The sequence below is a fragment of the Syngnathus scovelli genome, chromosome 5 (assembly GCF_024217435.2).
Source record: "Syngnathus scovelli strain Florida chromosome 5, RoL_Ssco_1.2, whole genome shotgun sequence".
NCBI lineage: Eukaryota > Metazoa > Chordata > Actinopteri > Syngnathiformes > Syngnathidae > Syngnathus > Syngnathus scovelli.
In genome coordinates this window covers 20,706,850-20,729,426 of record NC_090851.1, presented here as the reverse complement: position 1 = coordinate 20,729,426, position 22,577 = coordinate 20,706,850, and the positions used below count along the sequence as shown (strand labels likewise).

Below are 22,577 nucleotides of genomic sequence, written 5' to 3'. Positions count from 1 at the left end.
AATAAAAATAAGAAAAAATCAACAACACACCATGAACCGAGATGAGGGAGCATACATGCTCTCACACACTTGGACCAGCATTTTGGAGCGGCGAGACGACAGCAGGGGGCTTGACCCACCTGTCAAATCTGACAGGAGGGTCACGCCCTTGTAGTAACAACAGCTGAAAAAGACGCGTCACACACACCATCGTGTGACACACTCTGAGGAAGGTGGAAGTTGCTGCCGAAACTGTCAGAAATGTTTGTAAAGGTAAGACGTTCATTCATTCATCATTAATGGAGACATAATGAACACAATTCAACTACACTCAAATGTTTTGGCAAGATTTTTATACTGTTTAGCCATAATTACTTAAATTTGGGGATTTTACGGCCCGATGCCAACCCTGAATTGGCAATACAATACAGACCAAACTCAACCCTGTGGTGTCCTAGCCCAGGGGTCCCTAACCACCAGTCCGTGCGTCACTTGGTACCGGGCCGCCAAGCCACACAGAAAAAAAAAAAAAAAAAAAAACTTTTTTTTTTTTTTTTTTATCGACGATCAATTACTTCAGGTCAAGACGCTCGTCCCGGCCACATTTTCCCAGTCGAGCCCGCACAGCTAGCAAAAATGAGTAAGGATATATTTTGAAAAATATTTTAAAAATTGCTGATTCTCTCCCAATTACATCCGTCGGTTCAGGTCAAGACGCTCGTCTCGGTCACGTGACATGTCACCTCAGTCGAGCCCGCGAAGCAAGCAAATATGAGCAAGAAACAGAGATGTTTGGATAGCTTCTTCGGAAAGAGAAAAAAAAAACAATGAGGAGACGGAAGAAGAGGCTACGACTTCTAAGAAAAGGAAAGCTGCATTTAAAAGAAAATTTCTGGACTCCTGCTTAAAATATGGATTTATCGCCACAGGTGACTGACGCGCCAAGCCCACCCTGCATAATATGTGGCGACAGGCTAGCTAACGAGGCAGTGAAGCCTTCAAAACTGCTTCGGCACATAGAGACCAAGCATCCTGCATTAAAAGACAAACCTTAACCACTTCGGGTGTCATTGTCTCCGATTACGCCTAGATGGGATAGTCTCGTTTCTGAGAAACAAGCTCAGTGCTCCCACTAATTCAATGTAATGGTGAGTTTCATTTTTATGTCGTTTATACTTGTTTTTATGCCAGTCATTTTATTTCATGGTATTTATATATTTATTGTAAATGCATTATTTATTTATATAAATGTATTATTTATTTATATAAAGGCCGGTCTGCGAAAATATTTCTGACACGTAACTGGTCCGTGGCGCAAAAAAGGTTGGGGACCACTGTCCTAGCCAATACCAGAAACATTCTCCGACTTGGAGTGAAACTGCAAGACATTTTCAAAATGACGCATGCGCGTTGCATTATCTCAGTAACGTACGTGTGGCCACTGTATAATCCTTCATATTCACAAGACTTCTTCACCATGTAAACAAATACCAGAAAGTGATAGAATAAAGGGGAAAAAAAAAGGGCAAATACTGTCTGAGTGGTCAACCTGTGCAGTGAAGTTGGCGATCATCCTGAGGAGAATGTCTTGCATGCAGCCTGTGAGATTTCACTCTGCATTTGCTGTGGAGTGGGTGTTGGAAACAAGAATGCAAAGGTAAATTAAGTATAAACAGAGTTGAGTGAGCACTAAATTTGGAATTTGTTTGACAGTTGTAAACCAGTTGCAATGTAAAGGACAACTACGTAAGACACTCAATGGAACTGTATTGAATTTATAGCACAATGATACAAAAAATACAATGAGAAATCAAGCACCATTATCAATACATATTGATGATGATGATGATGATGATAGAATTTTATTCATCCCACAGTGGGGAAATTTACTTGTCACAGCAGCGTACAAGAGTGCAAGAATTTAAAGTGCCAAATTTAAAAAAGGATAAATAACAGACAAGGACAAAGACAAGTGCCACTAGTAGCGGTAGAGACGAAACACAATTTTATCAGTGTTGTAGAGTCTGACACCAGTGGGAATGAAGGACCTGCGGAATATTTCCTTCATACACCGTGGGTATAATAGTTTGCTGCTAAAGAATCTGCTCAGGGACCGCACAATGTCATGGAGGGGGTGAGAGGTGTTGTCCATGATGGATTTCAGCTTAATTAACATCCTCCTCTCACCCACAACCTCTATGGAGTCCAGGGGACAGCCCAGAACAGAGCTCATTCTCCTGACCATCTTAACTAAGACCGATACAATTGTGGTTAGAGCAAATATAAACTAACCTTTTCAGATATGGATTCCATTTAGGATACCTTTAAGAAAACAGACAACATATGTTCAATTACATTCATGAAGTTCTGAGCAAAGGGTGTAAAAAGGTTTTGGCAAAGCAATAATATTCTCACTTGTTGCGCAGGTCCCTGCAGGCGGCTGTGTGGTTAACAGTATTTATATGGTCAATCCAGTCCTACAGAAAACCACAAAAGTCACAATCACACTCATGGGCTCCATCCAAAGACAGATTCCCATTCACAAACAAAACATAAAACTGCAACATTTTTTTAAGCTGTACAACACGGCCATCTTGCAAAACATGTGGATTGGAGTGGTGTGAAACAATCCTGCTGTTGTTCCTACAGAAACTAACGTACTAAAACATAGCATTGATTAAATGGCAAAAGGTACAAATACACTTCTCTCCTCTTTGATCAATCCTTTTGAAACAATGGCCACATTTAAAGTACTGTATTTTCTGCACCAGAAGGCACACTTAAAAGCCTTTTGTTTTCTCAAAAACCTAAGGTGCACCTTTTAAAAATGTGCGCCTTTTGAGTAAACCGAATTCCAAAATCTGTAAATGACGTGTGGCTGCCTCCCACCACAGGGACGTAATAAGCAGAATATGTAATATGTAACTGATCAAAGAACTGCACGCAATACATTGAGTACGGAGGTACATACAGTTCTCTGATTAGTTTACCCCCACAGCCCCCAACCCTGGTCTACGTATTTTACATACGTCATGTCTTCTGATTGGTTTCTTGGGTCTAAATATTACGTCTCTGCAGCGGCAGCCACGCAACACTTACAGATTGTGGAATTCGGTCCTCACAAAAGATGCACCTTATTAAAAGGCGCACCTTCAGTTTTTGAGAAAATGAAAGGCTTTTAATTGTGCCGTATGATGCAGAAAATATTGTAATATTGTCACGTACCGCCTGCTCCTACACCCCAGTGCTTTTCTCTCACGTGCTGCCAGCTGCTACGTCTCCCGCACTTGTCCTTAGTCACATCCGCAGTGACGCACGTTGCTCACAGGCGCTAATTGCCGCCACCTGTCCCTTGCTACCTGCTCATCAAAGCATATACAATAATCCCTTCACGGTTCACCTATCGCAGCCTTGGTGCATCGCGGGTTTTTATGAAAACCAATATTGCGAATATATTCGGTACATCGCGGCTTTTTGCAGCTGCACTTGGAGCACGGGAGTTTGCCTGCCCATATGACTTTACAGCACACTATTGGCCGGTAGGACACCATTGGGAAAATTTTGATGTGTATTCTTGCCGATGATTAGCTTAGAGCTGTAAGAGCAGCTCTAACCAGGCTTTATCTCAATCTCCTGCTACGTATCCACTCCTCCACCTCGTTTGTGTCAGCTGAATGAGCAGCATCTCTGATTTGCGCTTCGTTTTTTTGTCACAAACGAGGCATGACAACCAAATGCAACACTAAATCTTTATTTGGGCAAAGTTTAAAGGAAACAAGTAGGGCTCGAATGCCGGCAGAGCACAACGATGAGGCAAGCTGACGATTCGGTCAGCGAGCTCGCGTTGTGCGGGCATCTCATAAGACCGCGGGTCAGGCAAACGAGAATCAGGTGGCAGGCGTGTGTGTCAAAGCAGACAAAACTGTGAGGACTGATGGTTAGCAGTTCCGTATTGGCGATGCGTGGAGTGCCCGTGAGCCGGCCAGCAGGGCGAGTGTTAGGGTTTTCCAGGTTATCTTTATCGTAGGATTATGTTGGAATGTAACCTGTAATAATTAAACTCGCCTGTCCTGTCTTAACAAAAGTAGTAGAACAAAGTGCTAAGATCTTTTGAACTGATTGACCAGCTGCAGAGGAAGCAATCAAAGTTGTTCTGTTTCCCACAACATCGTAAAACACCCCCTGCTCTGATCTTACCAGAGGCCGGGGGTTCACCAAACCTGTCCACTCTCACCCCCACTCTGTTCCTCCTAATAAATATGCCCTTGCAGGGAGGAGACTTTTCAGACTTCATTCGATAATCGCTGTTCAGACAGCGACGAATGGACTCTCCACCTGCAGGTGTCTAAAAGAACTTGCTTGTCTCCTGTTTGGTTCTTGCAAAATAAGTTGGAGTGAGCAAATCTCTAACAGCGAGAGTGGAGACGTGACACAGCCGCGTACTACGGAAATATGCATCGCCGTGCAGAAACAGTCGAGACAACGGCAATGAGTGCTGATAGCACGGGGCGGGCACTGAGGACAAGCGCCGGGTGCTGAGCTAGCTGCCGCGCACGTGGGAAACAACCACTGCCGTCCAGGATTTGAGACAGCGGCCGGCAATGAGCACTAAGAGCAAGGGGCGTGCCTCTGAACAATGTGTGGATGCGCGCGTCAACCAGTCAGCAAGGCAAGAGCAGAGCGGAGCCGTGACACGTTTACACTTTAAACTGTTTAAAAATACAATAAAGTGTTTAAAAATAAGACGGTGCAGATGCCCTCGCGCTGTGCTGCAGTGGTGCATCAGCAGGTCAGCTCGGCAAGAGCAGAGCGGAGCCGTGACACCTTTACACTTTAAAATGTTTAAAAAAGTGTTTAAAATATAGTAATATTTAAAAGTAAAATAGAGTGTATACAAATGACATTTTAAAAGTTTTATGCGGATGCCCTTGCACTGGGCCGCGGGGGTGCATAAGCCGGCCAGCATGCAGGAGCAGAGAGGAGCCAGACACGTTTACACTTAAAAAAAAAAGGTTCATTAAAGTCTTGTGTGGATATTGTACCAATATATATTTACTCTTATTTATATTCTTATTTATTTAAATAAATAAGAATGTTTCTGAAAGTCAGTTTGACTTTAACATTTTTACAAAAGTGTTTAAAAATACAAAAAAGTGTTTAAAAAAATAATGAAGTGTATAAAACTACAATAATGGTTCATAATAGTCTTGTGTGGATATTGTAACAATACATGTACTCTTATTTAAAGTCAGTTCGACTAACATTTTTACAAAAGTATTTAAAAATACAAAAAAGTGTTTAAAAAAATAATGCAGTGTATAAAACTACAATAATGGTTCATAATAGTCTTGTGTGGATATTGTAACAATATATGTACTCTTATTTATTTTCTTTATCTTCTTTATCTTCTTATTTATTTAAATAAAGAAGAATATTTATGAAAATCAGTTGGACTTTATAATGTTTACAAAAGTGTTTAAAAATACAAAAAACACTTAAAAGAAAATTACAGTGTTTAAAAACACAATAAAGGTCTATAAAAGTCTTTTATGGAATAATTTAACCGCGATAAACAATGGATTATTGTATTTAAACATCGTTCTCCCGTTACTCCTGGTTGACAAGTCTAGTCCTTCTTTTTTTCATTAAATTATATTCCTTTTTGTGCACAATAAAAAAAATGGATAAAAAATGCTGTAACAATTCATCAGTTAAACCATGTTCATCGGTTTAAATAATTAAAGGCATATGAACAACATTTGAATGTCCAACAACGCTTCACAGTGCTCTCAGAAAGGAGAAAGAAACGCTGTGAATGAACCCCAGAACAAAAAGCTAAAGACTTTGTGAAGATGCTGGCTGAAGTGAAACAAGTCCTGCACCGACATTGGCGTAAAGGCTATTCAGCAGGAATGAAGCCATTAATTCTGAGGAAAAGTAAAAAGCCAGATTTCCAAACTGTGGTTTGACAAAAGACACCAAGAAGAAATTCTCAACTTCTGGAAACAACTTCTATGGTATGATGAAGTGGGGCTGTTTGGCCATAGACCACCATAACATTTGAAAAAAAGAGGGGAAAACTTGAGATCATACCAGCTGTGAAGCACAGAGGAGTGGTAGTATCGTGTGGGGTTATTTTACTGCACCAGCAATTGGAGCTCTACATAAAGTAAATGAGAAAAGTATCTAAAACACACTCTCATTAGTGTGTCATTTTGCAAAGTGAAGTAATTGTGGTTATTCTAACTGACCTGAAACAGGAGAGGTTTAGTCTGGTTTAACTTGAGACACGAGGAGAAAAGGTGTTGCTGTTGAAATACAAAAAGTCCTGCCTAGCTACAAAAACAGATATGCTAAAACCTCATTGAATAAAGTACATAAGCAGACAAGTTTGTTTGCATTTTAAATCAATAAAAAAAACATTTTAAGCATATAATTATACCTGCACACCAAACCAATAAAGGAGACATAACTAGACATTTTTATATATGGTAATACATAGGTTTTTATGACTTCATGATCTGATATGTATTTCTGTGCACTTTGAAATAACAAATGTTTGTTGATATATTGCCTGAATAGCATAACGACCCTTAAGGAACTATTTAATGCATACTTGATGTTATTCTAAATCACAGACACTGCTCAAGGTGTCTAAGAATGTTCTGTACTTGATTATATCTTATGTTTTGATTAATGTTTGATGTAACGTCGTATTTTGCCTAATGCTCGACGCCAGCCTTGGATTACTATTGAATGTTCTGGACAGAAGGAAAATATTTTGACTTAATGAAAATATATGGTTAGAAGCATGGTTAAAATAAGAAAGTGACAAAGTAAGCAAATACATGGAGTGTCAAAAGAACAAACAAACAAATGCATGGTAAGTGGTGAGTAAGAACTTTGCATAGTCAGGGAACATTAACGAACTGATGATGTCACACCCAAAACTTCACAAGTCCAGACAAAATGACAAAAGTGGAAGGATGATGAATGGACGAGGTGTGACAGTGTATGTGCAATAATAGAGGAAAATGTTTACAGGAAGGTTACTTGGAGATAAAACCAGCAGAGGTGCCAGAGGGAGAACGCCAGGAGGAAGACAGCCAAGAACCCGGCCAAAGGTGATCGCCAAGGCCGAAAGACAGGAAGGAAAACAACAGTCCCCACCAAGTCAAACACACCGAATCGTCCATAATCAGCACCAAACCCCACGGAACCAGCTCTCACCGAACCAGCACCCACTCCCATGGAATCAAAATCTCCTGCGAACTTGCCACACCCCCTGACTCATCACCCATCAAACTCGGCCCACACTGGCATGTGCAACTGAATATAAGCTGACCAAAGAACCTTGAACGTTGCCTTTTCTGGATGGAGACTTTCTGCTCGAGCATGGTCGCACAAAAGTATTGTACTTTCTTGAAAACAGAGCTTTCCTAAGAATTGAACTAAACCAACCTGTGTAAGTCTAAATTTTGTTTCAGTGTCTTAGCCTTTTCCTAAAACTGAAGAAATAAAACAAGCACGCAATGATTAAATTGGATAACAGGTGATTGGCTAAGGCCTTTGCCGTGAGGCGCGGATAACGCACTTCTCAAATTGTGGGCCAAATCCAACACTATCATTCAATGTCTAGGTTCACCCAGACAATTTTGTGTTTTTCATGAAAACTCACACTTATTTATCAAGTGGGTTTCAACATGAATAGAAAAGATATTTAGGACACTGACAAGGTTAAAAATAACTAGAAAATGCAACTTCTGAAGAAACTGCATGTGAAGGCGAAGACTTTCAATAACGTCTTGGGGAATGCTGCCGAATGATGTTGAAACGAGTTGAGTTGAAATTTTGGAGAATTTTTGGTGAATTTTAAAAATTGAAAATTTGTAATTTTTGGTAAGTGGGAAGTTGTTGAAAAGGTAGGGAAAAGATGAACAGTTGAAAGTTAGAATGGGTTGAATCAGTTGAAAAATGTAGAAGTTGGAGCAAATGTTGAATGACTTCAACCTCACAAATAGAGGATGAATGGGAATTTAATTTGAAGGGGGTGAATATGGTAAGCATAAGGTGAACAAAGTGAATAAAGTTGGAATGGGTTGAATTGGTTGAAAAATGTAGAAATTAGAAGGGAAAAACAAAATTATAATCGTTAATATTTGGAATGAGTTAAAAGTGGAACGGAGTGAATCGGTTGAAGTGTGTGGAACTAGTTAAGCGTCAAAAAAGTGGTCGGAATTTGTAGAATAACAATTTGCAATTTCTGAAAAAATTGCGTGTGAAGGCGAAGAAGTTGAATAAATACTTAGGGAATGCTGCAGAATGATGTTTAAAGTAGAATGGGTTGAATTGGTTGAAAAATGTAGAAATTAGAAGGGAAAACAAAATTTGGGAAAATTTGGTGTGAATTTCAAAATTGAAAATGTGGAATTTTTGGTAAGTGTGAATTTGCTGAATAGGTAGGCAAAAGACTAACTGTTGAAAGTTGGAACGGGTTGAATCAGTTAAAAAGTGTAGACATTATGAGTGAAAAACGAAATTTTGGAGAATTTGGCGTAAATTTCAAAATTGAAAATTTTTGGTAAATTGAAAGTTGTGGAAGGCATAGGCAAAAGATGAACAGTTGAAAGTTGGAACGGGTTGAATCGGTTGAAAAATGTAGAAGTTAGAGCAAATGTTCAATCCCCATAGAGAATGGGAATTTTAAAAAAGAATTGCACCAATTGTTTTTAAATTTGGAGCTTAACGAAAACTATGGGTTCAAGAGGTTCATTTGGAGTTAAAAAGTTGAAACGGGTTGAATCGGACAAGAATCGTAGAAGTTAGAGCAAATGATGAATCCCCGTAGAGAATGAATGGGAATTTAAAAACAAAAATTGTGCCAGAAATTTTTGAAATTTGGAACGAAATGAAATATACGGGCCTGGACGCCTCCCTGGGGAGGTGTCCCGGGCATGTCCCACCGGTAGGAGACCCCGGGGACTTGTTGAGGCGGCCGACCGGAGCTGTGGCCGTAAGGTCGTTGGTGCCTGTCGTGGCGGCAATCCCCGAACCCGCTGGTGGACACCGGCGGTAAGGGATGCCGTCAAGCTGAAGAAGGAGTCCTATCGGGCCGTTTTGGCCTGCGGGACTCCGGAGGCAGCTGACAGGTACCGGATGGCCAAGCGGAACGCGGCTTCGGCGGTTGCTGAGGCAAAAACCTGGGCGTGGGAGGAGTTTGGTGAGGCCATGGAGAATGACTTTCGGACGGCTTCGAGGAAATTCTGGCCCACCATCCGGCGTTTCAGGAGGGGGAAGCAGTGCAACGTCAACACTGTTTACAGTGGGGATGGCGTGCTGCTGACCTCGACTCGGGACGTCGTGAGTCAGTGGGGAGAATACTTCGAAGACCTCCTCAATTCCACCCACACACCTTCCATTGAGGAAGCAGGGCCTGGAGACTCTGAGGCGGATTCTCCAATCTCTGGGGTCGAAGTCACTGAGGTAGTTAAAAAACTCCTCGGTGGCAAGGCCCCGCGGGTGGATGAGATCCGCCCGGAGTTCTTAAAGGCTCTGTATGTTGTGGGGCTGTCATGGCTGACACGCCTCTACAACGTTGCGTGGACATCGGGGACAGTGCCTCTGGATTGGCAGACTGGGGTGGTGGTTCCCCTCTTTAAGAAGGGGGACCGGAGGGTGTGTTCCAATTACAGGGGAATCACACTCCTCAGCCTCCCTGGTAAGGTCTATTCAGGGGTGCTGGAGAGGAGGGTCTGTCGGGAGGTCGAACCTCGGATTCAGGAGGAGCAGTGTGGCTTTCGTCCTGGCCGTGGAACAGTGGACCAGCTCTACACCCTCGGCAGGATCCTCGAGGGTGCATGGGAGTTCGCCCAACCACTCCACATGTGTTTTGTGGACTTGGAGAAGGCGTTCGACCGTGTCCCTCGGGAGGTTCTGTGGAGGGTGCTTCGAGAGTACGGGGTGCCGAGCCAACTGATAAGGGCGGTTCGGTCCCTGTATCACTGATGCCAGAGTCTGGTCCGCATTTCCGGCAGTAAGTCGGATTCGTTCCCAGTGAGGGTTGGACTCTGCCAAGGCTGCCCTTTGTCACCGATTCTGTTTATAATTTTTACGGACAGAATTTGTAGGCGCAGCCGAGGCGTTGAGGGGGTCCGGTTTGGGGACCTCAGCATCGCATCTCTGCTTTTTGCAGATGACGTGGTGCTGTTGGCTTCTTCAGGCCGTGATCTCCAGCTCTCGCTGGAACGGTTCGCAGCCGAGTGTGAAGCGGTCGGGATGAGGGTCAGCACCTCCAAATCCGAGTCCATGGTCCTCGATCGGAAAAGGGTGGAATGCCCTCTCCGGATCGGGGATGAGATCCTGCCCCAAGTGGAGGAGTTCAAGTATCTTGGAGTCTTGTTCACGAGTGAGGGGAGGATGGAGCGTGAGATCGACAGGCGGATCGGTGCAGCGTCGGCAGTAATGCGGACCCTGTACCGGTCCGTTGTGGTGAAGAGAGAGCTGAGCCAAAAGGCAAAGCTCTCAATTTACCGGTCGATTTACGCTCCTACCCTCACCTATGGTCACGAGCTATGGGTCGTGACCGAAAGAACGAGATCTCGGATACAAGCGGCCGAAATGAGTTTTCTCCGCAGGATGTCCGGGCTCTCCCTTAGAGATAGGGTGAGAAGCTCGGTCATCCGGGAGAGACTCGGAGTAGAGTCGCTACTCCTCCACGTTGAGAGGAGCCAGATGAGGTGGCTCGGGCATCTTATCAGGATGCCTCCTGGACGCCTCCCTGGGGAGATGTTCCGGGCATGTCCCACCGGTAGGAGACCCCGGGGACGACCCAGGACGTGCTGGAGAGACTTTGTCTCTCAGCTGGCCTGGGAACGCCTTGGGATTTCCCGGGATGAGCTGGATGAAGTGGCTGGGGAGAGGGAAGTCTGGGAGTCCCTCCTAAAGCTGCTGCCCCCGCGACCCGACCCCGGATAAGCGGAAGAAGATGGATGGATGGATGGATGGATGGATGGATGGATGGATGGATGGATGGATGGATGGATGGATGGATGGATGGATGGATGGATGGATGGATGGATGGATGGATGGATGGATGGATTAAGCGCTGCCCGTATGACATTGGGGTATTTAAATCATCAGTTTTGAGCACAGCAAGAATTTAAGCTGGCCCCATTGAAATAATCAAATTAGAGACAAAACACCTGACCATTGTCTCGGTTTATAAACCCCCAAATGAATCATTTGAGTGGCCTCCCACCTTAGACTTCCAAGGGAAAATGCAGCTTATCATTGGAGACTTTAACAGCCACGGCCCAAACTGGGGCTATGAAGATGAAGATGGAAATGGGGAGAAAATAATTCCATGGGCTCCTAACAATAACCTTGAGCTATTATATGACCCAAAAGACCCTCCCACCTTCAACAGTGCAAGATGTAGAAAGGGGTACAACCCAGACCTAGCTTTTGTTACCTCAACAAATCCCAATATCCTTACAAGATCATTCTTACAACCTATACCAAGGTCCCAACACCGACCTGTACAAATCATATTCCACCCAGCTGTAATACATACACAATCAAAATATCTCCCCAGGTTCAATTTAAAAAAAGCAAAATGGACAGGTTATAAGGAATTTATTGAACAGCATATTGATGCCATACTACTTGAGCCTGGTCATTGATAAATTTGTCCAATTAGTATGGAGGTCATCTCAACAAAACATGCCTAGAAACTTCAGAAAGGAGTACATTCCGGGAATGACTGACCAAATTAAAGAACTATACAAGAATTATAACTCCCTATACAATGAAGACCTGTTTAGCAAAGACACCACTGAAATGGGAGACAGTTCTATCTCAACTGAGCCAGGAGAGTCAACAACAATGGCTTGACCTCGTAGAAAATCTAGACATGACTCAAAACAGCAAAAGAGCATGGTCAACCATTCGTAGACTAAACTATGAGAATAAACCACCTCAAAGTATAGCAGCAGTAAATCCAAATCAAATTGCTCACCAATTGATTGTAAATGGCTGTCCAAATAATAAAGAACAACATCAAAGGAAAAGGCAACAGGAGGAGATGAAGGCAACCCTCTTAGATGGTAATGGTTACTTCCCACCTTTTTCTCTAGAAGAACTGGAGAAAGAAATCAACCAGTTAAAACCAAACAAGGCTGCAGGAATAGATTGGATCCCAAATGAGTTCCTCAAACACCTTGGACCCAGGGCAAGACAATGACTACTGTCCCTTTTTAACTCATGTCTAAGAACAAAGAATGTCCCAAAAAAGTGGAGAAAAGCCAAGATAGCTGCTCTTCTAAAGCCTAATAAAGGTCCAAACAACCCAGCAGCAGCGTATGATACCGTCAATCAGAGGTCTACTTCTGAAAGTGTCCAAAATGCTGAAAAATAGGACTATACTAGAAGTAATTAGAAGTCTCATAGAAAACCGCAAATTCTATGTAGAGATGAATGGCGTCAAAAGCAGATGGCGGATGCAGAAGAATGGTCTACCACAGGTTTCAGTCTTGGCACCCTTGTCATTCAATATACATATACACCAATAACCAACCTTCTCCAGCAAATGTGCGCAGATTCATCTATGCCAGGCATGTCCAAAGTCCAGCCTGATGTGTATTATTCCACTTTAGGGCTGTTTTCATCCCAAGCTAACTTTTTCAATACATCATACAACATCTAAATCCAATCATCCATCTTCTACTGCAGGCATGTCCAAAGTCTGGCCCGGTCTAAATTTAAACTGGCCCGAAGCAGTGTGTCATAAAAATCAATAATAAGTGGTACGCTGGCACAGTCAAGGGGACCTGCGCGCCCCGAAGTGAGCCACAGAAATGAAACTCATCCTAACGGGAACGCACACATGAGCCGGCGTTCATGATCGGTTGCGTGCATGTCTCCTCCGTCCCTTCCCAGTTCACGCGCACACAAGTGTCCGTTTGCAAGACAAGTGACAGACAATTCCTCATTCAAATGTCCACACACCAAGGACTAAGGCGACGCTAAAATCAGAGACACTGCAAGTGATGCTGCACAGGTAAAGGCAAAAAAAAACCCTAAAAACAACTGATGAGAGCTGTCTACTTCGTACTAACTCTACACCAGTGTTTCCCAACCTTTTTTCATATACGGCACATCTTCCATTCATCCATCCATCTTCTTCCGCTTATCCGGGGTCGGGTCGCGGGGGCAGCAGCTTTAGGAGGGACTCCCAGACTTCCCTCTCCCCAGCCACTTCATCCAGCTCATCCCGGGAAATCCCAAGGCGTTCCCAGGCCAGCTGAGAGACATAGTCTCTCCAGCACGTCCTGGGTCGTCCCCGGGGTCTCCTACCGGTGGGACATGCCCGGAACACCTCCCCAGGGAGGCGTCCAGGAGGCATCCTGATAAGATGCCCGAGCCACCTCATCTGGCTCCTCTCAACGTGGAGGAGTAGCGACTCTACTCCGAGTCTCTCCCGGATGACCGAGCTTCTCACCCTATCTCTAAGGGAGAGCCCGGACATCCTGCGGAGAAAACTCATTTCGGCCGCTTGTATCCGAGATCTCGTTTTTTCGGTCACGACCCATAGCTCGTGACCATAGGTGAGGGTAGGAGCGTAAATCGACCGGTAAATAGAGAGGTTTGCCTTTTGGCTCAGCTCTCTCTTCACCACAGGGTCCGCATTACTGCCGACGCTGCACCGATCCGCCTGTCGATCTCACGCTCCATCCTCCCCTCACTCGTGAACAAGACTCCAAGATACTTGAACTCCTCCACTTGGGGCAGGATCTCATCCCCGATCCGGAGAGCGCATTCCACCCTTTTCCGATCGAGGACCATGGACTCGGATTTGGAGGTGCTGACCCTCATCCCGACCGCTTCACACTCGGCTGCGAACCGTTCCAGCGAGAGCTGGAGATCATGGCCTGAAGAAGCCAACAGCACCACGTCATCTGCAAAAAGCAGAGACGCGATGCTGAGGTCCCCAAACCGGACCCCCTCAACGCCTCGGCTGCGCCTAGAAATTCTGTCCATAAAAATTATGAACAGAATCGGTGACAAAGGGCAGCCTTGGCGGAGTCCAACCCTCACTGGGAACGAATCCGACTTACTGCCGGAAATGCGGACCAGACTCTGGCATCGGTGATACAGGGACCGAACCGCCCTTATCAGTTGGCTCGGCACCCCGTACTCCCGAAGCACCCTCCACAGAACCTCCCGAGGGACACGGTCGAACGCCTTCTCCAAGTCCACAAAACACATGTGGACTGGTTGGGCGAACTCCCATGCACCCTCGAGGATCCTGCCGAGGGTGTAGAGCTGGTCCACTGTTCCACGGCCAGGACGAAAGCCACAGTGCTCCTCCTGAATCCGAGGTTCGACCTCCCGACGGACCCTCCTCTACAGCACCCCTGAATAGACCTTACCAGGGAGGCTGAGGAGTGTGATTCCCCTGTAATTGGAACACACCCTCCGGTCCCCCTTCTTAAAGAGGGGAACCACCACCCCAGTCTGCCAATCCAGAGGCACTGTCCCCGATGTCCACGCAACGTTGTAGAGGCGTGTCAGCCATGGCAGGCCCACAACATCCAGAGCTTTTAAGAACTCCGGGCGGATCTCATCCACCCGCGGGGCCTTGCCACCGCGGGTGGATGAGTTTTTTAACTACCTCAGTGACTTCGACCCCAGAGATTTGAGAATCCGCCTCAGAGTCTCCAGGCCCTGCTTCGTCAATGGAAGGTGTGAAGGTGGAATTGAGGAGGTATTCGAAGTATTCTCCCCACCGACTCACGACGTCCCGAGTCGAGGTCAGCAGCACGCCATCCCCACTGTAAACAGTGTTGACGTTGCACTGCTTCCCCCTCCTGAGACGCCGGATGGTGGACCAGAATTTCCTCGAAGCCGTCCGGAAGTCATTCTCCATGGCCTCACCAAACTCCTCCCACGCCCGGGTTTTTGCCTCAGCAACCGCCGAAGCCCTGCCTCCGGTGTCCCGCAGGCCAAAACGGCCCGATAGGACTCCTTCTTAAGCTTGACGACATCCCTTACCGCCGGTGTCCACCAGTGGGTTCAGGGATTGCCGCCACGACAGGCACCAACGACCTTACGGCCACAGCTCCGGTCGGCCGCCTCAACAATGGAGGCGCGGAACATGGTCCACTCGGACTCAATGTCCCCCGCCTCCCCCGGGACGTGGGAAAAGCTCTGCTGGAGGTGGGAGTTGAAGCTCTTCCTGACAGGAGATTCTGCCAGACGTTCCCAGCAGACCCTCACAGAGCGTTTGGGTCTGCCAGGTCAGACCGGCATCTTCCCCCACCATCGGAGCCAACCCACCACCAGGTGGTGATCAGTTGACAGCTCTGCCCCTCTCTTCACCCGAGTGTCCAAAACATGCGGCCGCAAATCCGATGACACGACTACAAAGTCGATCATCGAACTGCGGCCTAGGGTGTCCTGGTGCCAAGTGCACACATGGACACCCTTATGCTTGATCAAGTATAAGGGCTGCGCTTAAGATACTGTCAATGTCTGGGTCAACATTTGTCTGCAAGTCTGTATTTACTATCCTGAAGCACCTGTGATCAAAGCATCGATCTGTTTTGACTGACACCCATGTGAAAGAATTGCTTCGAGTGGCAACAACGGAATACAAGGCAAGGAATGCCAGAAGTCGCACTACGCAACATGAATAGTAAGTGAACAACGCTACTGTAAATTATTATGTTTTCAATTGAGGACAGCGTTTGTGTGTGTGTGAAACAGTGCACACAATGTTCATTGTTGAAAATGACTGGCCTGCGGTCTTAGTACTGTAGGAGTCCATTTCTGTCATTATCATGTTGGTGTGTGACATGATAATCTCACACAATAAATTTGGCTGAGCAGAGGTGTGTGTGTGCGTGTGTGCGTGTGTGCGTGTGTGTGTGTGTGTGTGTGTGTGTGTGTGTGTGTGTGTGTGTGTGTGTGTGTGTGTGTGTGCGCCTCGACGGGATCACCACCTTATCGTGGTGAGGCACTTTGCGCGTCTCCATGACCCCTAGAGCAATGTCGGCTGGAGTCTCGCACTCCTGGCAGGGTCACCAAAGCCGAACAGGTCGAAGGGTAGAGACCAGACTAAGACTGATCCCAAACCTGCACCTGGTGACAGGCATAGGCAGAGTCCAATAGACCGGACCACCGGCAGCCCCCTGCAACTCCTGCCAGACAAAGGTCGTCATGGGTTCTCTCATACCACTGGAGATTTCACCTGGTAGGAGTGAAGACGGTGGGAATGTGGACTGCGCATCCACATCCTCACCTAAATCCCCACTCTTGCGCAAGCAGGAAGCGGGTGATTGCTCCAGTTCGGTCAGCTGACGGCTCCTCACTCCTTAAGGACCGCCATGATATCCTCGTTGGGCAAACCATTTTGAGAGTCTTCTCAATCACACCACCCGTCGACCCACACAATATGGATAATATCCCGGACCTGCCACCAATCATGGACCTCGACACCCCACCGTCTTATTCTGAAACCCGGGGAGCCATTGCAGGCTTAAAGAACAACAAAAGCACTGGACCTGGTGGCATCCCTGCAAAGGTTCTCAAACACGGAGGGTATCTTCTCACACGCCGCCTGCACCTCCTGATCCAAAACATCTGGGAACATGGGACCCTCCCACAGGATTTGAAGGATGCCAATACTGTCGTCATCTACAAAAAGAAATGGGACAGAGCAGCATGTGGTAACAGCCGAGGAATCTCTCTCTCCGTCGTAGGAAAGGTTCTGGCGAAGATCATGCTCTCGTATTTAAGTACTGTCTGAGTGTCACTACCCTGTCGGATCTTTGTTGTCTTGTTGCTGTCATTGTCAATGTCACTCTGTCTTCTTGTTTCACATCTCTGTTCAGTTTCTGTTGTTGGTTTTGTTAGTTACGTCAGCCTGCCGAATCTGTTAGTTTCTGTTCGTCAATAAACCCTGGTCCAAGCTGCACTTGGTTGCCCTGCTCCATTTCCACTCCAATTCGTGACAGAATGATCCGACATCACAGCGACCAGCGCTTGTACCTTCCACCATCAGCTCCCGTCCGCGACGCCCGATCGACGTCCATCGTCCGAGCAGGTTCCAGCGCCATGGGCTCCGCGGCCACCATCGGACTTTGCTCCACCGACACTAGACACGCGGCCGCCATCGGAGTTCCCCCCGGCGCCATAGGCTCCGCGACCGTCATTGGACTTCGCTGCTGCGACGCCGGATCCTCGGCCGCCATCGGAGTGCTTCTGGCGCCACCAGCTTCGCGGCCGCGATCGGACTTCACTGCCACGACGCCGGACCTACGGCCGCCATCGGAGTGCCTCCCGGCGCCATCAGACTCGCGGCCGCCAACGGGCTCCACCCCGGCGTCACCGGAGCCGCAGCATTGCCGGGCCTCGTGCCAACAATGCCGGACCCACGATCATCACAGACCCTGCTCCCACTGCTGAAACACGCGTCTGACTCCTGCTGCTGCATGCAGCTCTGGCTTCCTGTATGCCGCCGTGTGTGTGACTGACTGTTGCCGCTGCACAAGGTTCTGACTCTACGTTTGCCACAGAGTGCGGTTCTGTTTCCCCGAGTTTCCGCCGTGTGCGGTTCTGTCCCCGAAGAGCCGCTGATTGCGGTTCTGTTTCCCCGGGTTGCCGCCAATTGCGGTTCTGTTTCCCCGGGTTGCCGCCGATTGCAGTTCTGTCCCCGAGTTGCCAACGATTGCGGTTCTGTCCCCGAGTTTCCGCCGATTGCGGTTCTGTCCCCGAATAGCCGCCGATTGCGGTTATGTCCCCGATTCTGTCCCCGAATAGCCGCCGATTGCGGTTCTGTCCCCGAATAGCCGCCGACCGCGGTTCTGTCCCCGAATAGCCGCCGATGGCGGTTCTGTTTCCCCGAGTTACCACCGATGGCGGTTCTGATTCCCCAAGTTGCCGCCAAGAGCGGTTGTTTCCCCAGTCGCCGCCGAGCACGGTTCAAACTTTGTAACAGACAAGTGGGGGTCATCTGGACTGGTACGCTTCCTCCCCGCCCCCCACGCGCTCCGTGGGGTTTGGTTTTTGGGACGTCGGGAGCCGTCCTTTGTGGGGGGGTTCTGTCACGACTCGTCCCCGATCATGTCCATATTGCCATCATTTTGTCTGCGTGCTCGCCCCTCCCCTCCTGTGTGCCCATGATCAGTGTGATCATTCTCACCTGCCTCTCATTACCTGTCTCGTATTTAAGTCCTGTCTGCGTGTCACTCCCCTGTCGGATCATTGCTGTCATTGTCAATGTCACTCTGTCTTTTTGTTTCACGTCTCTGTTCAGTTTCTGTTGTTCATTTTGTTAGTCAGTTACGTCAGTCTGCCGAATCTGTTAGTTTCTGTTCGTCAATAAACCCTGGTCCAAGCTGCACTTGGTCGCCCTGCTCCATTTCCACTCCGATTCGTGACAGAGGCTGGTCGAGCACATCTCGGAAGCTGTGCTCCCGGAAACTCAGTGTGGCTTCCGGAAAACTAGATCCACCACAGACATGATATTTGTTTAAGACAAATATCATGTCTGTGGTGGACAGTTAATGGAGAAGAGCATATAACATCACAAGGACCTCTACATAGCCTTCATTGACCTCAGCAAAGCATTTGACACCATCAACCGTGAGTTGCTCTGGAAACACCTCTCCAAACTAGGCGTACCACCCAAGTTTCTAAGTATCCTCCAGCAGCTTCATGTTGGGATGGAAGCCAAAGTGCTCATAGGTGGGCTGCAGTCAGAGCCCTTCAAGGTGAATGTTGGGGTGAAGCAGGGTTGTGTTTTGGCTCGAGTGCTTAAAACTGAAGTCATGTCCCAACTCCCTACCGCTACCTCCTCACCCCCCACTCAACACAGTGGATCGCTTCACTTACCCTGGCTCCACTTTGTCCTCATGCTGCTCCCTTGATACTGAACTGCACACTCGCATCAATAAAGCCTCATCATCCTTTGGTCGCCTACGCCGCAGAGTTTTTGAAAACCGTAACCTGAAGGGCAGCACTAAGATCGCCGTGTACAACGCAGTATGTCTCTCCACTCTCCTCTATGGAGCGGAGACATGGACCCCATACCGTCAACACATCAACAAGCTTCTACATACGCTGCCTGCGGAGGATCCTTGGCCTGTCCTGGGAGGATCTAGTCCCCTATACAGACATCCTCAAAAACACCAACTCCATCTGCATGGAAGCGGCCGTGGCTAAGAAGCATCTTCGGTGGATTGGACACACCATCCTACGGCCAACTGAGAGGTGCAAAGCGCTCTGTTGAGGGGCAAAAGCAGTGCTTTAAGGACTACACCAGAAGCTCTTACAGCAATCCAACATCAACACTACGCAGCTTGAAACTCTGGCACTCGACAGATCAACCTGGCACTTGATTGATTGATTGATTGATTGATTGATTGATTGATTGATTGATTGATTGATTGATCTTTATTCATCCCACAGCGGGGAAATTCACTTGTCACAGCAGCGCATGAGTGCAAGAATAATGCGAGTGCAAGAATAATACAAGTGCCAAAATTTCAAAAAAGGGTAAATAACAGACAAGGACAAACACAAGTGCCGCTAGTAGAGACGAAACACATAAATGTTATCAGGTGCCACGCATGTTGTAAAGTCTGACAGCAGAGGGAATGAAGGACCTGCGGAACCGTTCCTTCCTACACTGAGGGTGCAAAAGTCTGCTGCTAAAGGAGCTGCTCAGGGACCGCACAATCTCTTGGAGGGGGTGAGAGCTGTTGTCCATGATGGATTTAAGATTAATCAACGTCCTCCTCTCACCCACAACGTCAATGGAGTCCAGAGGACAGCCCAGGCCAGAGCTCGCTCTTCTGACCATCTTATTCAGTCTCCCCCTGTCCCGGTCAGTACTGCCCCCACCCCAGCAGACCACAGCGTAGAGGATGGCTGAGACCACCACGGAGTCACAGAAGGTCCGGAGGAGAGCCCTGCACACATTGAAGGACCTCAGTCTCCTCAGCAGGTGGAGCCGACTCTGGCCCTTATTATACAGGGCGTGGGTGTGATCAGTCCAGTCCAGTTTGTTGTTAAGGGGAACACCCAGGAATTTGTAGTTCTCCACTACCTCAATGTCCGATCCCTGGATGTTCACCGGAGTAAAGATGGGTGCTGTCCTCCCGACGCTCACAATCAACTCCGTCATCCTGCTGGTGTTCAGCTGAAGCTGGTTGAGCTCACACCAGCTGACAAAGTACTTGATGACCGTCCTATATTCCAGATCGTTCCCCTCCGAGACATATCCAACAATGGCCGTGTCGTCTGAGAACTTCTGGATGTGGCAGTGAGCGGTGTCGTGGGTAAAGTATGAAGTGAACAGGGTGAAAAGGAAAGGAGAGAGCACCGTACCCTGGGGGACACCTGTGCTGCAGCGCACCACGTTGGACTCACAGCTATGTAACCTCACATACTGCGGACGGTTTGTGAGGAAGTCCGTTGTCCATGCAGCCAGGCGCTGGTCCACACCCGCCTTCTCCATCTTCACCCTAAGCAGTGACAGCTGGATGGTGTTAAAAGCGCTGGAGAAATCGAAGAACATGATCGTCCCAGTGCTCCTGTTGTCCTCCAGGTGAAGCAGTGTTCTGTGCAGTAAATACATCACTGCATCGTCCACCCCAAAACCAGGCCGGTAACCAAACTGCAGGGGGTCCAGCTGCGCTCCCATTAGTGAACGCAGGTGACCCAGGATGATCCTTTCTATAGTCTTCATCAGGTGGGAAGTCAAGGCAATAGGCCTGAAGTGGTTAGGCTCCTTGGGGCCACTCGTGCCACTGCAATTTCAAAAATACACCAAACCAATCAAGACAAACGATCCAAGAGGCACATTCAACGACACCAGCAGGCAGCTGGTAACCCCCTGGTATCCGGGTTCCCCTGCTCCATCTGTGAGCGGCTATGCGGATCAAGGATCGGACTCTACGCCCACAAAAAGTGGCACCAGCGACATAGTTGCTGACCCCCCGTCCCCCGCCCCCCGGCCACAGGCCCCCTCTCCCCCTTGGAGCAACCGTCATCATCGAAAGCAATGGAGTGTGTGTGTGTGTGTGTGTGTGTGTGTGTGTGTGTGTGTGTGTGTGTGTGTGTGTGTGTGTGTGTGTGTATGTGTGTCTGTGTAAGAGGAAGGGATGGGGTGATGTTCATGTGTGCCCATGTGTATGATGTGGCTCTTTACGGTAACGCAGTAAAAAATTTAGCTCTTAGTCTCTGACTGGTTGGCCACCCCTGGTCTACACTGACAGACAGATGCCAACATTTATCTTCATACGGTCTTTATTGTGTTTAATTAACCCTAAGCCTTTCTCTGCTTACTGCCGGTGGGTTTGTTCCAATGTGCTAATGTACAACTCTGTTATTGCTTTTGGCCCTTCAAGCAGTATTTCCCAACCCTTTTTAATCCACGGCACACCTTTTTATTGGAAAAACATTGAGGCACACCACCACTAAAATAAAATTACTGTAATTCAAATTTAGAACACTGCAGCTTATAGTCCGGTGCGGCTTATCTATGGATTTTTTCCGTGATTTTTGTGATGACTTGATCACTTTTATACACTCGTAAAAAGGCTGTGGACCACTGTTGTGCGGCACCGCTTTGCTGGGCCGAGGGATACGTGACATGGTCACTGGGAAGAAAAGGAGTGTAGTGAGCTCATGTCCATCTGCCAGGCAAATAGTGTCGTATAATTCACACAAAGAAGAGACAGAACGGGATCAAGACGGACATTACTGAAGAATGGAAGCTTTTATACACAAACCGTCATTACGGGGGACAAAAGAAATGCATATGATGCTGCTTTTAAGTTAAAGGCAGTCGATTTGGGCCATTGTTGATGACATCGTGTCGCATCACCCTTTTCTTTATTTATTGTGTTATGTGTTACGTGTTACTTCCGTGTTGCTGCGGTATTACTGCCGCGTCACAGGCAGTGTTTGGAAAGAAATGTTAAGGTATGTTATTAAAACTTTAAAAAGGCTTTCTGTATACCGTCTTTCTTTGTAAATAACTCGCGTGAACACTTCCGTGCTGCTGCGGCATTACTGCCGCATCACAGGCAGCGTTTAGAAAGACATGTTAAAGTATGTTATTAAGACTTTAAAAAGGCTTTTGGTGTACCGTCTTTCTTTGTAAATAACTCACGTGCACATGCTGCTTATAGAACGGTGCGGCTTATTAATGGAAAAAAAACAAAATGTTCCGCAATTTTTTGCTGGTGCAGCTTATAATCAGGTGCGGCTAATAGTCCGGAAATTACGGTAGCTATTTTAGAAGAAAAGACGTTGTGAAAGTGCGACATAAATAAAGTCCTATTCCTATATATACAGAGCAGTGCGAAACTTTGGGCAGTCTTGTTAATTTTCATTATTTTTCTTTATAAATCATTGATTGCTTGGATGAAAAAGAAGTTAAATATATCATAAAGGGGACAAACACTGATATTTGAGAATTGAAATGAAGTTTAAGAGCGAGAGAGCGAGCAAGAGAGTGAGAGAGCGAGAGACAGAGATACTGTATTTTCCGGACTATAAGGAGCACCGGACTATAAGGCGTACCTTCA

At 47.1% G+C, this 22,577-nt stretch overlaps 1 protein-coding gene across 7 annotated transcripts in view; it reads right to left on the bottom strand.

Moving 5' to 3' along the window:
* LOC125969619 (zinc finger protein 638) overlaps positions 1–22,577 on the bottom strand; it is a 155,889-nt gene that overhangs the window by 99,239 nt on the left and 34,073 nt on the right. For 5 of the 7 annotated variants that reach the window (XM_049721895.2, XM_049721886.2, XM_049721887.2 and 2 more), the window contains 3 exons: positions 2,395–2,456; positions 2,272–2,301; positions 1,529–1,602 (listed from right to left, as the gene is read on the bottom strand). The exons of the other annotated variants lie outside the window; for them this stretch is intronic. In XM_049721895.2, coding sequence (XP_049577852.1) covers positions 1,529–1,602; positions 2,272–2,301; positions 2,395–2,456 — 166 coding nt within the window. The remainder of the gene's footprint in view (positions 1–1,528; positions 1,603–2,271; positions 2,302–2,394; positions 2,457–22,577) is intronic. 7 annotated transcript variants of the gene reach the window in all.